The sequence below is a fragment of the Sprattus sprattus genome (genome assembly GCF_963457725.1).
Source record: "Sprattus sprattus genome assembly, chromosome: 15".
NCBI classification, from domain to species: domain Eukaryota; kingdom Metazoa; phylum Chordata; class Actinopteri; order Clupeiformes; family Clupeidae; genus Sprattus; species Sprattus sprattus.
The window spans coordinates 4,063,142-4,080,160 of NC_137913.1; the positions used below are offsets into that span (position 1 = coordinate 4,063,142).

General features: G+C 42.0%; 1 protein-coding gene across 1 annotated transcript; it reads left to right on the top strand.

The window, feature by feature from the left end:
• Window positions 1–7,625: 7,625 nt before the first annotated feature.
• On the top strand, window positions 7,626–16,649 carry LOC308376072 (uncharacterized protein; the record flags this gene model as incomplete). The annotated part of the gene is made up of 6 exons (XM_080852328.1): window positions 7,626–7,722; window positions 8,645–8,761; window positions 11,691–11,948; window positions 12,779–12,942; window positions 15,604–15,737; window positions 16,493–16,649. The coding sequence occupies 6 exons, from the start codon at window positions 7,626–7,628 to the stop codon at window positions 16,647–16,649; spliced, it is 927 nt and encodes a 308-aa protein (XP_080708454.1).
• Between the last annotated feature and the right edge of the window lie 370 nt (window positions 16,650–17,019).

Sequence of the window (17,019 nt, forward strand, 5' to 3'; positions counted from 1 at the left end):
ACTGCAGCTTTAAGTACATCGATTATGAAATGATTTGATAGCCACAATATACATGTAATAAATCAGATGTTTTAGGCGCTGGAACTGTATTGGGGATTCACAAGAAACAGTAGGGCGAGTTAAGAGTTGTCAGTAACCAAGGAGACCACTCTGGGGTCACACGTGCTGCTTGAGGCAAGTTACACAATGTAGTCAGTCTCTTCTGCTCAAACATAGTGCAACATCTTTAGTTTTACGAGACAAGGCAATAGTTAGTAACAAAAGACCGACTGATTACATTCACTACATTCACCAAACGGTTAGCCTGTTTTTTCTTTACTGGTGTTGTTTCACCCAAACATTAATTTCGTCGATTTTGCGAAAACCAATTCATTTTTGCATAGGGGGTTTCTTTTCTTTGGAGCAAGGGATAATGCTAACAATAAAAAGCTACAAACTTCCAGTCGACTTGAATACTGACCTGGGTACTATTCGCAGACACTCGCTAAGCGGTTTAGCGAGCTAAACTCCAGGCTAAAAAAAGACAACACCGCTTTAGCGGATTCGCCGAAGCAACTTTTGCTCAATTTCCATGGTAATTAATCGCTAAGCCCTAGCCTGCTCCAGGGCAGGCTAAGCAAAGTTTAGATGGCTAAACTTGCCACACCCACGCCAAAAGGAGGGATCCCATTGACAAGGAGTCATAGTTTGATTAGCGTAGGAAGAGTTCTTTGCGATCGCCAAGAAGATCCATTTTTCCATCATGATGAGTTCTTGTATGAGCGCTACCGATCCACCCGACAAGGAATAATTAATTTAGAAGACCTTCTCGAGTCATTTATTGCACCACCGTCAAACATTGAATGTCATCACTTTCTTGAGAGTGGTAGCCTTCATTTTTGTAATGTCGGCGATGCGGAGAACAAAGCACTCATAATTATATGACAGTGGTAGCCTAAAGTAGAGTTGAGACATTGGTACAGTTGATAAACCCGAAATAACTTTCATAATGCAACCTGAGACGTGATTTTTAGTTTGCACATGAATACTAACGTTTTCTTTGATCCCAGGAAATTTGAGCACATAACCCAAATAGATATTGGCTAAAGTTGTTTTACCTACCTTAACTTACATCATTGCAAACGTTTAGTTTTGCAAACGTGTCTAGTGTTTGTGCGGTAGTGAATGGTGGATGGTGGAGGTGGATGGTAAGGTGGGTGCATGATAAGAAGACAGAAAGAAACACAATTTATTTGGATTGCTTCAATTTATTGAATTTCTTATTAATACATTTTCATTTAGTCATTTAGCAGACGGTTTTATTCAAAGCGATTTAAAACTACAATTCTTACGAAGGTGAAGGGAATCGAACCGGCGATTTACTGTATGCAAGCCCTACGCTCTGCCCGCTGTACCAAAGTCCCATGTTCGGGTCAAGAAAAGATTTCACTAATTAGACAGCCTATGGACAGTTTCTTTAATGCTGTTGCACTCGCGACAGTGATGAATTTTGACATGATTATGGTCTTGAATTCTTCATAACGCGTTCATGGTCATATCCCGCCTTAGCGGAGAAAAAAATGAGTCTTTTTCTTTGAGTTTAGACTATAATGCCGTTCAAAAAATCCTGGTTTTGGTTATCGACCTTTCATGCCTTTTAAAGCAGGACCTGCACGCGCAATTTAGCTGACGAGATAAATTAACTTGAGGTTAAAATAAATTAGCGCCCGTCGCCAGACCGGCTTGGCCTGTTCTCATTTACCGAGCTAGTTAATCTCCAGTTGCGAGTTAAATTAATTATCTTAGCTTCAGTTGTACGCCGAACAGGGCCAAGGTCTCATAACAACATGCCTATGGCGTAACAGCAAGACCGACATTCTCCTGTCGGAACTGCAATAAACTGGCTGGTTGTTGGAATGGCACTGGTTAACTTACTTTAAACCCTATTACTCACTTAGGGTGTAATCACAGTGAATAGGTCTAATGAACGATGTTTTTTTTTGTAGCTGATTGTTTGTTATTTACAATGGATAAGTTACACTCAAGCATTGTTTGAAATCACTAGCGATAGCAGTCTTACCCTGGCAAATCTCTAGAGTTGTCAACAACTGCAGCCGAATATTAGCCTGGTGACACCAGCCTACGTATTTCCGCCTGAATTGATTTCAAGCTCATACTCAGTCTGGCCCAGCCCCATTGACAATCGTTTCCAGAACTCAAAATTTTGCCGGACCAATCAGCGAACAGTTCAGAGCTGTGACGCAAAACTCGCCTTGCCGAGTTGCATGTAGTCCAGCCGAGTTTGTAGTTTAACAGTATAGCAAAAATGGCTACGGAGGAAGAGACACGAAAAGCTATCGGAGAAGTTGTCTCAACTGTCGAGAACATCAGACAATTAAAAGGAGAACAAGAGTATTTTCTTGTAAGTTTTATGATTGGAAAGGACGTCGTAGCTCTTCTCCCAACTGGCTTTGGGAAGAGTTTAATCTACCGAATGCTTACTAAACGTTGCTGATTGGTTAAGTGAACTCCAATGATTTTAAACCTCAAGATAAGCACCCGCCCATCTCGGAAACCAAAATGCATTGGGTTGGCCCAGACTGACTGACGGAATAAAATGGAGTCACAGTCTGGTAACGGCCAGGCTAGCCGAATATGGAATTGAGCAGACTTTGTCATGTGATCGCATACTTCCGTGCGTATTTCTTAATACAGATAGTATGTAGCACCATCCTCTGGACAACGCATTGAACTGCATAGGCTTGAAATGGGTTCAGAATCAAGAAATAACATTACATTACAGGGTACCTGATACGCTTTCAGGTGTGTAAAATCGATGTGCCAAATTTCGTTGTATGCAACTACAATCACAATAAAGACTTGCCTTAATGTAGACTCAGGCTCTAATGCCCCGTGAAGGCCTACAGGCTGTTTTTGAATGGATGAGTAAATAAGTAAAAGGTTGAAAATCTGACCTTGATCTGGAGAAATTTGGTTCCCACATCAGAAATGACTTGACTAGCCGTGATTCATTCCTCAGCATTGTGTTAAACAAACACTGTCTGAAGTGAACTTTTACCCATCTCCTTCCCAGGTTCCTGGCCTGAGTAATGCTTATGTTGTAATTAAAATTACATTTTAAAATTTAAGTTGAAAGCCTTCATAGCACACAACGACATTTGGACCACTGAATTGTGGAGTTGTCTTGTGGTCAACTAGGTCATGCTGATTGGCTCTTGTGGTCACTTATGGTCTTCCAGCAAAAAACATCCAGAGGCTGCAGTATGTTCAAAACAGTGCTGCCCGGGTTCTCACCAAGACAAGGAGATCCGAACACATCACCCCAGTCCTCCACTCCCTCCACTGGCTTCCAATCAACCAGAGAATAAACTTCAAAGTCCTACTTCTAGTTCACAAGGCCATAAACACCACCGGTCCGGCCTATCTCCAGGATCTCCTCACCCCTCATCTCACACCAAGGACTCTTAGGTCTGGACAAGCAAACCTTCTTGCAGTTCCCCGGACAAATATGTCCAGAATGGGAGATCGTGCCTTCTCCTCGCTGGGGCCACGACTCTGGAACAAGCTTCCGGAGAACATTAGGGCTTTGGACTCCATCCCAACTTTTAAATCCCACCTCAAAACCCATCTTTTTATATCTGCCTTCTCCTAAAGTCCTGGTTTCTGTTTTTCTTTTCTGTATTGTTTTGAATGCACTGTTTTAAATTGCTATTGTGACCCTGTTAAGCACCTTCAGACATCTTTGTATGTGAAAGTGTGCTATACAAATAAAATGCATTATTATTATTATTATTATTATGCTGATTGGCTCTTGTGGTCACCTATCAGCCATGCTGATTGGCTCTTGTGGTCACCTATCAGCCATGCTGATTGGCTCTTGGGGTCACCTAGGTCATGCTGATTGGCTCTTGTGGTCACCTAGGTCATGCTGATTGGCTCTTGTGGTCACCTAGGTCATGCTGATTGGCTCTTGTGGTCACCTAGATCATGCTGATTGGCTCTTGCGGTCACCTAGGCCATGCTGAAGGTATATGAGTGATGGATTGGCTGTTTGCCGTCGTTGTGGCACATCTGTTATTGTTGTCTCATGGCGACTGAAGGTGATGATACATGGGACATGGATAAACTGCAGTACCTGTATTGGCCAGTAGAGAACAAACATGCAGTGCACTGAATGGGTTCACATTTACACTGTGTTGAAGGGTGCACTATCTCAAAGCATCCAGCAGAAGGCAGCTGTCATCAGTGAAAAGGCTGATGAAGCACCCACCAGTAATGTTGCTGCTGGACCAGATCATCTTATTGACTGCGCAGCATATGAAGGTTTCATTGTTCAGTTAGCATCTCAGGTGAAAATGTTGTAGAATTTTTTTTTTGGATATCATTCATTATTCATTATTCTCTGTGTGTAGGTTTTTATTATCTCTGTGTGTAGGTTTTTATTGTTACCCAACTTGGGTTTAAATGTACACACACACACCATTCAGTGTGTTCCTCTTCTTTAGCCATGCCAGACCACACACACGCAGGGGCGGACTGGCCATCGGGAATACCGGGGAAATCCCTGGTGGGCCGACGGCCTAAAACACCGGCCCACTACCATCATCAACCCGCCCACCGCCATTAGGCCCACTCCCAACGTTTATCAGTACAATTTAATTTAAGTCTTTGAAGACAACACATATCTACTTTTCTCTGTGAATTTCAACACTTCAAAAGCACTGACTAAGTTTTACACTCCTACTCGCGATCTGTCTTCACACTTATGGTGGCTATTTTTCGATTTTTTTTTTTTGCAAGTTACTTCTTAAATGTGCTTTACGGACTTCGGAAGTTCAACGTAACAAAATATCTCCACGTTATTAATGAACACCTGAAATTTGGTTATCACACAGCCGAAGTGTTCTCAGCTGTGCCGATTGAGGTAGAGGATTCTTAAATTTGGATTTGCATACACGCAACCGTAGTGACGTGTGCAGTCAGCCCTAGCTAGCCCTTCTAACACGGATGAGGCACAGCTCGTCGCTGCCTCTGTCCTCCGCCCTCTTCCGTCAGTCTAATTTTGTTTTAGGTGTTATTAAATGTCAATTACTCTAGCCTACATTTTATTTGGAAAACCACCGACTGGTGACAGTGATAAGGTAAGATGTGGCGTTGACCTTGCCAAATGTTAGCTTGGTCTTAAATTGAGACCGTTATGATCTGGTAAAATAAGGACGCTGGTGCTGTTGTCAACATCGAGATTATCTATTTTAACATGTTAGCCGTAGTCACTTGCTTACAATCGATGAGCAAGCTATCCATGGTGGTAGTTGTAAATAGGGCAATCTTATCATTTCTATTAACTTGTGTCAAATAAGTTAACCAGCTAGTTTGTTATGCTAAAATCACTGTGTTACACACAACACTTACATTATAAACAATGTTAAAATGTTATCTAGATAGTTAATATGTTATCTAGAGGTGTTGACTTGGCCAAGTAGGCCTATAGCTTGCATTTCACAACACTTACATTATAAACAATGTTAATGTGTAATCTAGATTGATGATTCTGCTGCTGGAATAAAAAATGGATAAATGGTTAAAAAATAAAAGAAGGGACATTTATAATAGACAAAACATTGCGATTAATTGTGTTTAAATATTTTAATTGTTTGACAGCACTAATTACAAGTATATTTATCTAATACGCTTTGAGTGTGCTAACCAATAGGCTTTGTAGTTATACGTATAACCATCTGATCTGATCTGATACTATTCATCTAGCAAACTATACCTACCTTGCAGTGTTACAATAGCCAGTATCATTTTATTCCATGTGTCCATCCAGGCAAATTGGTGGATCCAAATGTTATTAAAAAACAAGCATATATGATGTAATTTCTTTGTAATCATCCAAAATATTGTTAAGTGTATGGGTATTTTTCCCAGTAGGCCACTGACTGGTCGATACGTGCGATCCATTGAGTGGGCAATGCCGCGTGTACTGAGTGGGCAGCGCGCTGTGTACTTAGTGGGCGGCGCGCCGTGTATTGAGTGGGCCGGTCTGACAGGAACTCCCGGGCCACTTTTTCCCCCCAGTCCGCCCCTGCACACACGTACACACACTCACTCACTCACACACACACACACGTATACACACACACACACACACACCATTCTGTGTGTTCCTCTTCTTTAGCCATGCAAGACCACACACACATACACACACACACACACACACACACTCACTAACACACACACACACACACACACACGTATACACACACATTCTAGTTGGATACATCATCTGGATCAACTGTTTGAGCTGATATCGATTGAGGATCAAGGGTCATTTCTACCCACAAGATGACGTAAGAGAGCATATTTGGGCTGCAAGGGTGAGCAGACTAACCACACACACACACACACACACACACACACATGAGCAGACTTACGCTGAACAGGCAGATTGGGTGAAATATCTCCAGGACATGTCCATGCTCTAAGGCCAACTGGGAACACGCTAGGTTTTTACCAGGAGCAGTCAAGACTACTAGAACCCACCGGTATGATATTTCTTATTTTTGAATTACACATGCACACTCACACCTATTTTAGTCGTACAAAATAGAAAACATTGTGCTGAGTGATATGGCTTCTAGCCTTCAAGCAAGTTTTTCATAATAAACAATTGTTTAAAATACAGCTATAAGGGTTATCGTACCTTTTGTGGACAATTTTAATCAGACAATGCTACTGGGTACTTTTGATCTCCCTTTTTAAGTTTAAAAAAACCTTCAGGCAGTTCATTACCTTCATCGAAAGATAGGATTCTCTGTTTTGAAAGAGGATTGAAGTGCAGAGAGGAAATCTCAAGGCTTAATATTTTTATATTATTCTTTCTTAATATTTTAATATGATTTGTTCTTCCATTAAGATGGCAGAATAGAGCAAGATGATTTAAGACTGATATCTGCCAGTCATCGTGCTTCGTCATGTTAATGTTTAACACCGCGGGTGGCTTGTGCACTCAGTACAGCTGGTAGGAAATTAAAAGATGAAGTATGAGATATTTGTTGTCAAGATAAAATAGGTTTTAAAAAAAGATCAAATGTTCCCAGCCCAATAGTAACAATATCTGGAGTAAGTGATACTAAAGAAACAGCACAGTTAGAGACACTGCTCCTTCTGAGGGAAACAGCACAGTTAGAGACACTGCTCCTTCTGAGGGAAACAGCACAGTTAGAGACACTGCTCCTTCTGAGGGAAATTATCCAAATGTCATATCTTCATCTCTTTCTGTTGTTTATGGGATGTGACAACTTACGCCAGTAGTACGCCCCGCAGATGGGATGAGTTCCTAACGTGAGACAAGAGACAGACAGACAGACAGACAGACACAGACAGACAGACAGACAGACACAGACAGACACAGACAGACAGACAGACACAGACACAGACACAGACAGACAGACAGACAGACAGACAGACACAGACAGACACAGACAGACAGACGCAGACACAGACACAGACAGACAGGCAGACGCAGACAGACAGACAGACAGACAGACAGACAGACACAGACACAGACGGACAGACGGACAGACGGACAGACGGACAGACAGACAGACATTTTCCCAAAGATGAGCGGAGGTGAGACAGACCCGCAGGAGAGGGGCAGGTATAAGGACTTTAACGGAGAAGACCAAACCTTCGACGACCTACAGAAAGGCAAGTATGGTAACACTGCAGAAAGGCCAGTATGCTAAAATACACTACAGAAAGGCAAGTATGGTAACACTGCAGAAAGCTAACACTACAGAAAGGCCAGTATGCTAACAATACAGAAAGGCCAGTATGCTAACAATACAGAAAGGCCAGTATGCTAAAGTACACTGCAGAAAGTCCAGTATGCTAGAGTACACTGCAGAAATGCAACTATGATTCAACTATGGTCAATTATACTAAGAAGTACAATGCAGAAAGTCAACCATGCTTGCAAGCATACTACAGAAAGATTAGTATGCTTACAAGTGCCCTGCGAAAAAGCATGTGTGCTAATACGTTTACTTCCATTCATAGTTTCCATTAGACTTGCACTAGGGTCAGTGGCTAACCCCCTATCCCCACTGTCCACGCATTGCCTACATTGAACATGAAATACTGCTTGAGGTTTCTTCCTGATTAACAGGGAGTTTTCCCCTGTGGCCATTGTGCTTCCTCTAAGGGGGTTCAGGCACTTGGCTCTGTAGAGCTTTGTTAGCCAGTTTCGTGCTATATAAAGAAAATTGAATTGAATTGAATTGAATTGAATTGAATTGAATTGAATTGAATTGAATTGAATCGAATCGAATCGAGTCGAAAGGAATTGGATTGGATTGGATTGAATTGAATTGAATTGAATTGAATTGAATTGAATTGAAATCCAAAGCGACGCAAGTCTCCTTAGCACTTCCCTGATTTGGCGCTAGCTGGATAGTAGTCAAGCTGGCTCTGACTTGGCACAGACCCCAGTGATGGGCTGGCTCTGACTTGTGTGTGATGTGTTGTGTGTGATGTGTTGTGTTGTGTGTGATGTGTTGTGATGTGATGTGTTGTGTGTGATGTGTTATGTTGTGCCTGTGTGCTTCAGTTACCGTCAGTTATTTGTTTTCCTTTGCAGTGTCTTTATTTACGCTGAGAAGTTATGGCTCCTCCCATCGATATCGCCTGGCTACAGGGATTCTGGGATTGGCCTGTGCTGCTCTCCTGATGGCTGTGATAAGCATGGCTGCGCTCAGTGAGTATGCATGCTGCTCTCCTGATGGCTGCGCTCAGTGAGTATGCATGCTGCGCTCCTGATGGCTGGGCTGAGTGAGTATGCATGCTGCTCTCCTGATGGCTGCGCTCAGTGAAGGCATTTTTATGCTACTCCGTACGACACGTTTTTGGGCACATAGGAACGCCTTCAGGTAAGTGAAACGCCTTCTCCGGTAGCTGAAACGCCCTCTCCGTGCTCTCCAGAGACGTCGGACAGCTCTCCGTGTCCCCGCAAAAATTTCTGTCGGTCCGCTCATGGCGACGGATACTCCTTGGCCGTGATTGGCACACTACAACCTCATTTCCATACGACATCAACTCCGGAAACTAACATTTCTGGACCTAGCGTTTCCTGTTTCATTACCTTTATATCCATATATATATATATATATATATATATATATATATATATATATATATATATATATATATATATATATATATATATATATATATATATATATATATATATATATATATATATATATATATATATATGCATAACAGCCATTGTCAAAGGCGCAGATCCTTTCCTTGAAAACTATTCCCTGTATATCACAATACATGAGCCGGCCCAAGTAGCCTACTGCCAGAGAACCAGCATGAGCGACGGCAATTAAAGATGTGTTTCAACAACGGTAGAAAACTGTGTTTGCTCCGTATTTTACTGAACTCATAATTATATGACAGTGGTATTAGTTACAGTTGAGACACCCGAAATAACGTGCATGCGCAGAAATCCTGAGACGTGATTTTTAGTCTGCACATGAATACATGAATTTCTTTGATCCCAGGAAATTTGAGCACACAACCCATCTCCCTTACGGAGATATTGGCGAAAGTTGTTTTACCTACTTCATTTCAAACGTTGCAAACGTGTCTAGTTTTTGTGCAGTAGTGAATAGAGTCTCAGTTTACTACACCGCATATCATGTTTGTAGAAAATGATTAAGGTGCAACAAATGGCAATGATTAAGGTGCAACAAATGGCAATGATTAAGGTGCAACAAATGGCAATGATTCACATTGCAAGTAAAATGGTGCGGCTGGAGCAGATACAGGGAGGGACAACGGTGACGCAGTTTGGATGTAGCGACAAACGTTTATGTGCTGTAACAAACAGTGTTAACCAGTATGTGAGTAACGTGGGTTTTATTAAAACATAGTGTGTAATGTGTAGCTATTTCATTCTGTTTATTAACCTTTCCGGCTGTCTGTAGGCTATGTATTAACTAGCCAGCAGTAGACGAAAGGGAATTAACCCCGAAGTTAAAAACATGTAATCTACTTCGGGAGCATTTTACTCCCCCGCATTCTCTCTACAAACTTCCATATAGACGCGGGATCAGCAGAGGAAAATCTTCTTTCCTTTTGGGAGAAACAAGGCCAGTCGTTCCCACGACTACAGCACCTTGCAAAACGAATATGCGTTCCAGCAACGGGTGCTGCGCTCCTTCAGTGCAGCAGGGCGCGTTATAGAAGCCAGGCGCTCTCGCTTGACACTGTAGATGCTATTGTATTCCTGCACAGTGCAAAGACAAATTCTAAATAGAACGAAGGTTAGGCATATCAGCAGAGGTATATTTTGGTTACATTAGGATGGATACGTTTATAGCTTGCGTTTTGGGCGCACCACAATGCCAAGAAGTTTGTCGCGACTGTAATGGCATATTTCATTGTGGGGGTGATTGATAGCTTAAGGCTTAGAGACACGGTGTTTTCCGATGTTTTACTGAGTTCTCGCTGTCTCTATCACACACATGCACACACACACACACACACACACACACACTAACGGAAGCAAAAAAGGTTTAAATTAAGTGACGATCCCTCAAATGTCGCGTCTCTTTAAAGCGCCGCAAACCTGGATAAAGTTTTCTATAAAAAACAAGTGAAGTCTTTCATTCTCACTTTCCACCCTAAAACTATGAACTGAACAATGAATTAAAATGATCGTGAACTATTCATGTTTACTCGTGAACTGTTCATGTTTACTTGTATGAACTTTTAACTATTTCATGAAAGGTGTGGACTTGTACAACACTGTCAGTCGTTCAGATGTTGTGCCTATATCGTATCGTCTCGTCACATGATCAAATAGAGATTACAAAAAGTACCCAGAAATCATTGCAAATCTAATAGGACGAAAATACCAAAGAAAATAAGAACGTATTGATTTAATTTTATTGTTTTTTAATCGTTTCTATAGTGTAAGTTAAGCATATAATTTTGTTGTAGATTGCTACTTTTTCTTCCACAAAAAAAAACCTACCATGATAAAGATAAGTTTGCCCTATCAGGTGTATATATAGCATTAGACACAGCTACAAGATAGTGTATCTGCTGAAACCTGTTGCATGTGAGTAGTGGCAGCTGGTGGGAGAGTAGAAGTTGACTGTTGTGGAGGAGAGGTTAAGCCAACCAACGATTTCCATCGCATTAAAACGTCATGGAGTAGCTTGTCTTTCGGGACATAAACCGTTACTCCCCCTACTGTTGTGGAAGAGAATTGTTTTCAGCACCCACAGCCTTTGGAATACTATAAAGGTACACGAATGCTAACTAGTACGTACTATCCGGCCGCCCGCCCACTGTCCAACCATCCGACACGACCGTTTTGTGTACTATATAAGGCCCTTGAGTATGCATGCTGCTCTCCTGATGGCTGGGCTGAGTGTGTATGCATGCTTGTGTTGAGGCAGATCGCATGGTGGAGGGTCCACTTTCAACAACACACATCTAGAGGATTTTGACAAAAGGTGTATAGGATGAGAAACACGGACCCCACCTTTAACAGTTGTAAAGAAACAAATAACAGACACAGTGATACAACAAATAACTCTTGTCCACAGCAATTTTGGCGATATGACAAATAATGTTACCTTCACTTCTGTTTGTCTCTTGACCAGTGAATGGCACGACTGAGAACCAGTCATCTTTCAATATCACCGGAATGAGAAGAGAACTGGAGCTGTTGAGAGATAATAACGCCAGCTTAACGGCCGCTATGGTGTCCCTCCAGGATCATTACGACATGGTCGAGAGGAACTATCACCAGAGTGAGCACATGTTACTTGGACAACAAACATACTGTGATTTTCTACAGTTCCAGATTGAAACTATGAGAGAGAAGAAGAAGGAACAGGCGCTACGCATTGATCAAGTTGGTAAGAAGTTTGTCCAGTCTGATCAATATAATCTGCTGGATGAAAACCCTCATGGAAGTGTAAACAAAGAAATGCTTGTATTTATAAATGTTTGTTTGTCTTTAACCACATGCATACACTTAAAGAGCCCTCTGTCTCAGTAGCTTGAGTGTTGTACCTCACTTGTAAGGATCAAATGAATGAATTCATTAAGTAATAAATAAATAAATAGTTTCACAGAGCTAGAGGTCACCTCGGCAGTCAGTGCTACGTGACCAAGAGTTCACACAGTCTGGAGACGCCTTGTTGAAACTGTGGACTCTGAACACAAACCCAAGCTTTGGGCCTTTAGGAGATCCCTTGCGTTCCTGTACTTTTACCCTAACTTTTAGTTTCATCTTCAGGACGGTTTTGGATTGGTTTGGCCATCATCATTCTCACCCATATTTGGTCCACATTTCACCATGACTGTCTCCAGAGACGTGTGAAGTTAATGTAGACCTAGATACACAAGACTAGCCTTTGTTAATGTAGACTTGACTACACAAGGCTAGCCTGTTCTGTGAAGTTAATGTAGGCTAGCTACACAAGATTAGCCTGTTCTGTGAAGTGAATGTAGCCTAGCTACGCAAGATTAGCCTGGTCTGTGAATTGAATGTAGCCTAGCTACGCAGGATTAGCCTGTTCTGTGAAGTGAATGTAGCCTAGCTACACAAGACTAGCCTGTGATAATGTAGCCTAGCTGCACAAGACTAGCCTGTTCTGTGAATTGAATGTAGCCTAGCTACACAAGACTAGCCTGTGATAATGTAGCCTAGCTACACAAGATTAGTCTGTTCTTTGCCCTGCAGAGCGCAGCTGTGTGAGCTGCCCCCCAGGCTGGGATCTGCTGAATGACACCTGTTACTACTTTCCCATCTCAAGTAAGATTCAGCCCAAGGGCTGGGATGAGGCCAGGGCGGACTGCACCAAACGCGGCGCCGACTTAGCCATAGTGGACACTTTGGAGACACAGGTAGGACTAAAAGGGTAAAGGGCACAGAACTGTCCCTAAACTGGCACACATCTATGCAATGCCAATTGAAGTCTATTTTATATATTATTTTGTATAAGCGCCTACAAACTAAGTCAACTGAGCATGAACAAAGCACTGTATCAAGGTGTCACGGGGGGGGGGGGGGGGGGGGGGGGGGGGCAGAGAGACTCAGGCTCTAAGGCTCTTAAAAGGTACCCAGGCTGTTTTTAAATGGATGAGTAAATAAGTAAAAAGTTGAAAATCTGACCCTGATCTGGAAAAAAATTGGTTCCCACATCAGAAAGGGCTTGACAAACCGTGATGTGACATAATGTAGTCATTTTTTAACCTGGTAAACATGAAGTAACTCAGGAGCAGTCACACTTAGAGTATCTCAGGAGCAGTCACACTTAGAGTAACTCAGGAGCAGACACACTTAGAGTAACTCCTCAGGAGCAGTCACACTTAGAGTAACTCAGGAGCAGACACACTTAGAGTAACTCCTCAGGAGCAGTCACACTTAGAGTAACTCAGGAGCAGACACACTTAGAGTAACTCAGTCACACTTAGAGTAACTCAGTCACACTTAGAGTAACTCCTCAGGAGCAGTCACACTTAGAGTAACTCCTCAGGAGCAGACACACTTAGAGTAACTCAGGAGCAGACACACTTAGAGTAACTCAGTCACACTTAGAGTAACTCCTCAGGAGCAGTCACACTTAGAGTAACTCAGTCACACTTAGAGTAACTCAGGAACACTTAGAGTAACTCAGGAGCAGACACACTTAGAGTAACTCAGGAGCAGTCACACTTAGAGTAACTCAGGAGCAGTCACACTTAGAGTAACTCAGTCACACTTAGAGGAACTCAGTCACACTTAGAGTAACTCAGTCACACTTAGAGTAACTCAGGAGCAGTCACACTTAGAGTAACTCAGTCACACTTAGAGTAACCCAGGAACAGTCACACTTAGAGTAACTCAGGAGCAGACACACTTAGAGTAACTCAGGAGCAGTCACACTTAGAGTAACTCAGGAACAGTCACACTTAGAGTAACTCAGGAGCAGTCACACTTAGAGTAACTCAGTCACACTTAGAGTAACTCAGGAGCAGTCACACTTAGAGTAACTCAGGAGCAGTCACACTTAGAGTAACTCAGGAGCAGACACACTTAGAGTAACTCCTCAGGAGCAGTCACACTTAGAGTAACTCAGTCACACTTAGAGTAACTCAGGAGCAGTCACACTTAGAGTAACTCAGGAGCAGACACACTTAGAGTAACTCAGGAACAGTCACACTTAGAGTAACTCAGGAGCAGACACACTTAGAGTAACTCCTCAGGAGCAGTCACACTTAGAGTAACTCAGTCACACTTAGAGTAACTCAGGAGCAGTCACACTTAGAGTAACTCAGACACACTTAGAGTAACTCAGGAGCAGTCACACTTAGAGTAACTCAGGAGCAGACACACTTAGAGTAACTCAGGAGCAGTCACACTTAGAGTAACTCAGTCACACTTAGAGTAACTCAGGAGCAGTCACACTTAGAGTAACTCAGTCACACTTAGAGTAACTCAGGAGCAGTCACACTTAGAGTAACTCAGGAGCAGACACACTTAGAGTAACTCAGGAGCAGTCACACTTAGAGTAACTCAGGAGCAGTCACACTTAGAGTAACTCAGTCACACTTAGAGTAACTCAGGAGCAGTCACACTTAGAGTAACTCAGTCACACTTAGAGTAACTCAGGAACACTTAGAGTAACTCAGGAACAGTCACACTTAGAGTAACTCAGGAGCAGTCACACTTAGAGTAACTCAGTCACACTTAGAGTAACTCAGGAACACTTAGAGTAACTCAGGAACAGTCACACTTAGAGTAACTCAGGAGCAGTCACACTTAGAGTAACTCAGGAGCAGTCACACTTAGAGTAACTCAGGAGCAGTCACACTTAGAGTAACTCAGGAACAGTCACACTTAGAGTAACTCAGGAGCAGACACACTTAGAGTAACTCAGGAGCAGTCACACTTAGAGTAACTCAGGAGCAGTCACACTTAGAGTAACTCAGGAACACTTAGAGTAACTCAGGAGCAGACACACTTAGAGGAACTCAGGAGCAGTCACACTTAGAGTAACTCAGGAGCAGTCACACTTAGAGAAACTCAGGAGCAGTCACACTTAGAGAAACTCCTCAGGAGCAGTCACACTTAGAGTAACTCAGGAGCAGTCACACTTAGAAAGTGAAGCTAATCCTGATTGGCCAAATAAAGAGCCACTACCACACACAAAAGTATAGGAGGAGTCAGGTGCTTTTATAACAGCTTACTCCACCTTCGTTGCTTAAGGGGAAGACGGCAATGCACTTCAGATCTACTCATCAAGTCTCCTTTATATTCTTCAGATCTACTCATCCAGTCTCCTGAATATTCTTCAGATCTACTCATCTAGTCTCCTAGCAACACTGTTGTTTTTTCAGATACTACAAAAACACCGTGTCATTATGAATGTCATACTTGAGCTCAAATCCCTGTGTGTGTGTGTGTGTGTGTGTGTGTGTGTGTGTGTGTGTGTGTGTGTGTGTGTGTGTGTGTGTGTGTGTGTGTGTGTGTGTGTGTGTGTGTGCGCGCGCGTCCGTGTGTGTGTGTGCATGTGTTGTTTGCAGACATTTATTGCAGGAGTTCTGAAGGCCCTCCACGATGAAGGCTTCAGCTACAGATCTGGATACTATATTGGACTGAGAGATAACGAAGTAGAAGGAACATTCAAATGGACAACTGGGTCTTTGCTTTCCAAAGAGTAATTATCATGACATTTTTTATTTATTATTTTTAGTTTATTAAAGATCCCCATTAGTCTACACACCATAGTGGAGACTATTCTTCCTTGGGTCCAGGCAAAAGACATTACAATACAGATTTAAAAAAGTGCAGTACAGCATGATCATTGTTGGTGACCAAAACACAGACTTAGTAACCAACATTTACATTACATGTAAATAATGCAAAAAACAACAAAACAGATAATGAAAAACTAATTATTTTTGTCAGTCCAAAAATACCTTAAATAATAACCTAATCTATACTAGTATGCTAAGTCTACTAAGTATACTACTATACACTAGAACTACTGCAACTACTACTACTGAACAATAATACAACAGATTTATTTTCGGTGTTTGGGGACAATAAATGTATTTATGACATAATTTTAAACGTTGGCTTCATTGGTTTGGACATTCTGGAGAAGACTCTTTGGTTTGTGTCTTTGGCGTTGTGTTCAGGTTTCTAGGGCTAAATCTGTGTCTCTTTAAAAGTGTTTTGTAACCTGTAAAATGTATTTAATTAACATTTATGTAACATTGAATGTGGTGCCCTGATATCAAAATGTATCTATTTAAAATGTCTGTAACGTTTACTTATTTGTCTATCTGTGTCTCTTTACAAGTATTTGTAACCCCCCCCCTCCCCCTTTCTTTCCTTCCTACTGTGAGGCGCATTGTGTTAGCTTTGTGTATGAAATGCGCCGTACAAATCAAGTTTGATTTGATTCAGGTACTGGATGAACGGAGAGCCCAATAATCACGATGGTGTCAATGAGGACTGTGTGGCCACCTATCCCACAGTGAACCCCCTGAAGAGCTGGAATGACGTCCCCTGCAGCCACCCGCTAAAGTGGATCTGTGAAAAAGAAAAGAGCCTCAGCCAGTAACAGCTAGTCTGGATAGCTAGTTTGGATATAGCAATAATAATAATAATAATACATTTTATTTATAGGGATGAGTAAATAAGGATAGTGACACCTACAGCAGTAACAGCTAGTCTGGATAGCTAGTTTGGATATAGCAATGACCAAAACTAATTCAGACTCCAAGGCTCTAAAAAAGGTACCCCGGCTGTTTTTAAATGGATGAGTAAATAAGTAAAAGGTCATCAAATCTGACCCTGATCTGGAAAAAAATGGTTCCCACATCAGAAAGGGATAGCTAGTTTGGATATAGCAATGACCAAAACTAAGCTTAAAGGCATTTCGGTAGCTATGTTAGTGAGAAGCATTGCATTTGACCCCATAATAAAATGAT